General features: G+C 42.3%; 1 protein-coding gene across 1 annotated transcript; it reads left to right on the forward strand.

Moving 5' to 3' along the window:
* Positions 1–451: 451 nt before the first annotated feature.
* trub1 (TruB pseudouridine (psi) synthase family member 1) lies at positions 452–2,550 on the forward strand (the record flags this gene model as incomplete). Its single annotated transcript, XM_010784937.1, has 3 exons — positions 452–611; positions 712–768; positions 1,352–2,550. Coding segments are annotated over 3 exons (363 nt in total), but the record flags the coding sequence as incomplete, so codon positions are not given.
* Between the last annotated feature and the right edge of the window lie 509 nt (positions 2,551–3,059).

Consider the following 3,059-nt stretch of genomic DNA (forward strand, 5'->3'; position numbering starts at 1 on the left):
AGAGGCTAAAACACATTATCACACATGCAGCACGTTTACATAATACAAACATAATTCCCCAAAAGTATAGGAAGCAGAAGATTAAAAACAATAGATAACTCACTCAGTAAAACCAAGACAGAAAGAAGACACAATTCAGAAATACTAGGCATTTAGAAATATAAATGCAAAACGAAGGCCTATATAAATAAATACAGATCGTTTAATTGATCAAAGTACGTTTCCAGCGGTTTCACCCTCGTATAGTTTCAGGTTAGGTGTTTTTTGGGGGGGAATTTTGGGAATATTTGAAAAGCCTGCTGCAGAGGACCTTAGGGTTTGATCAGGGATATAACCGATAGACATAAAAGAATGCTAGACCATTCAGAGCTTCGTATACTAGTTGAAGGATTTTAAAATGTGTATTTGATATGTTCTAATTGTAGCTCATCCCTTCAGCATGATGTGATTTATACATTTCTGTCATCCCAGCTACTCTGCACTGAAGAAGGACGGCCAGCGCCTGTCTGTCCTGCTGAAGAAGGGCCACAAGGTGGAGGCCAAACCAGCGCGGGCTGTCACCGTGTACAACCTGACCCTGCAGGAGTTCACCGCCCCGCTCTTCACCCTAGGTCAGCACAAGCTCTCTTCATCTCCGCAATACTGACTTATGAATTTCTGTTATCTAATGTCATTTCCTTCTTTTTCCCTTTTGTATTTGTACTCTGACAGATATTGAGTGCGGTGGTGGATTTTATGTCAGAAGTTTGGTAGATGACCTGGGAAAAGGTGAGATTCAATCATTTACTCCTCAAGGCAAGTTTATTTATATAGCACCTTTCAACACAAGGCAATTCAAAGTGCTTTACAAAAAGGAAAGACATTAAGAAAATGGCATTTAAAAACAGTCAAGATAATAAAATAAACATTAAAAAAAATACATGAATACAAGTTACAGTGCAGTGTAAGATAGGAATAGTTCAATTAAAAGCAGCGGCAAATAGAAAAGACTTCAGCCTGGATTTAAAAGTAGTCAGAGTTGCAGCGGACCTGCAGGTTTCTGGGAGTTTGTTCCAGATATTTGGAGCATAATAAGTGAACTTCTCCATGTTTAGTTCAGACTCTGGGGACAGAAAGCAGACCTGTCCCAGAAGACCTGAGAGTTCTGGATGGTTCATCATTTAGCAGGAGGTCAGAAATGTATTTTGGGCCTAAACCATTCAAAGCTTTATAAACCAGCAGCAGTATTTGAGATCAATTCTTTGACACACAGGAAGCCAGTGTAAAGACTTCAGAACTGGAGTGATGTGATGTAGTTGACTAATCAATCAGAAACCAGCCCTGCTAACACCTGTGTCCCTGTGTGCTGCAGCTCTGTCGTCATGTGCTCATGTGAAGGAGCTAACCCGGACCAAGCAGGGCCAGTTCACCCTGGAGGAGCACGCCCTGCAGGAGGAGCAGTGGAGCCTGGAGCACATCCTGAGGGCCCTGCAGCCCTGCCCCGAGGCCCTCAGCTGAGCAGGAGGAGCAGTGGCCACATGGAGCATCTTCTGTCAAAAAGGAGCATGGCCGGACAATAAGGAGAGCCTACTCCTGGCGTTCCATACCAAAACAAAATCACAGCGTTTATTTGAAATTGTTAATTTCACAACTGTATCTGGACAACTCATCACCGCTGTTGTGTGACGGACTAGCATCGACCCTTTGGATTTTATAACGGGTTTGTGCTACAATATATTTGTTTAAATAGTTTTTTACCATGTACTTCCACGAGAAGATTCTTGCTCTCATATTTGGAATGAAGGAGCTTCAGCGCTCAGTCCGACAGCCGCAGAGCAAGGCGACAGAAGGCAGCAACATCCAAGGTCTTCTCAGACCATCTGCTCAAATAAATGGGCCTTTTGGTCTTTGTAATGTCTCAAAGACATAGCCTAAAACAAGCTTCTACTGCGATGTCACCAGCTTTCTTCTGAAATGTACCGAAAATATTTTGGCGTCATACCCACTCTCCTCATTGGAAACGATTGAAACAACATTGGGCACAGGCCCAAAGTCAAGACTCACCTGCTCAGCTTTCCTGTGAAGAGAACATTCCGTTAAACCTGTTTTACATAAAGAAACACTTGTGTGGTGTTTGTCACTCAGCAGGGTCGTTTGACAATCTCAACCACAAATGGCGCCTGATGCCACAGCCGATAATGGGCAAGTGATGTTGATCTCTCCTGGGGAGCAGGTGGCACCTCGCAGGAAGCCTCTACCTGGTTTATATGTTTGATCTGATGGGATGTTCAGTTATGAAAAGGAACCTTTAGTAAAGCACCCGTTACCTCTTCTGTAGCACGACTGGAGAATACACTTACGAAGTGAATGGAAAGGGTTAATGCCTGCAGTTTGCTCTAAACGGTGCTCTTGAGTTAATTGTCATGCAAATAAAAACTATTTCTGTTGATCCAAACAATTTGTCCACGGTTTGTCCAGTTTTGTTTCTAACATCCCATCTGTAAGTGCCACATCTGTAAGTGCCACATCTGGAGTGGTGTGATTATACTGAATGTATAATTATTAAAATGGAAAGTGAAAACATTCTTCTTTGTTAAATTCTTTGATTTAGAAATACCAACATGATTTACAATAGAGGTTGAAGCATCACTCTTGTCTTTTCCGATGCGTTATTGGCTGACGCAGGGGAACGTCTGAGGCCCCCAAAACTGCAATGTCATATCATTTAGTTCTACAGCAGCTGGAACCACGGCATGGTCAAGGCATAGAAGACATGCTCTGTGTCGGTGTCTTGTTTCATATTTCTCTCAAAACGTTTTATTTTAGTTTTAACTTTCTTTGTAATATCATAAGATCATAAGATCAGTGTGGAGCAAATACGGCACTATCTTTACTGGTGTCATGTCGTTTCATTGCACCCTCTTCTTCTGAATGCTTGAATGGCAGCAGTTTGTAAAGCACAGGAAGATATCCAGGCCAGGATTTATTTTGTTCTCCAGTCCAAGGACTTTGGGGGAAAGCCGTTCACCATCATTTGCAAGAGCACGTTCCGAACAAATTCGTAGTATCTAAGTAGTTTT

The sequence above is a fragment of the Notothenia coriiceps genome, unplaced genomic scaffold (assembly GCF_000735185.1).
Source record: "Notothenia coriiceps isolate Sejong01 unplaced genomic scaffold, NC01 NC01_scaffold00026691, whole genome shotgun sequence".
NCBI classification, from domain to species: Eukaryota; Metazoa; Chordata; class Actinopteri; order Perciformes; family Nototheniidae; genus Notothenia; species Notothenia coriiceps.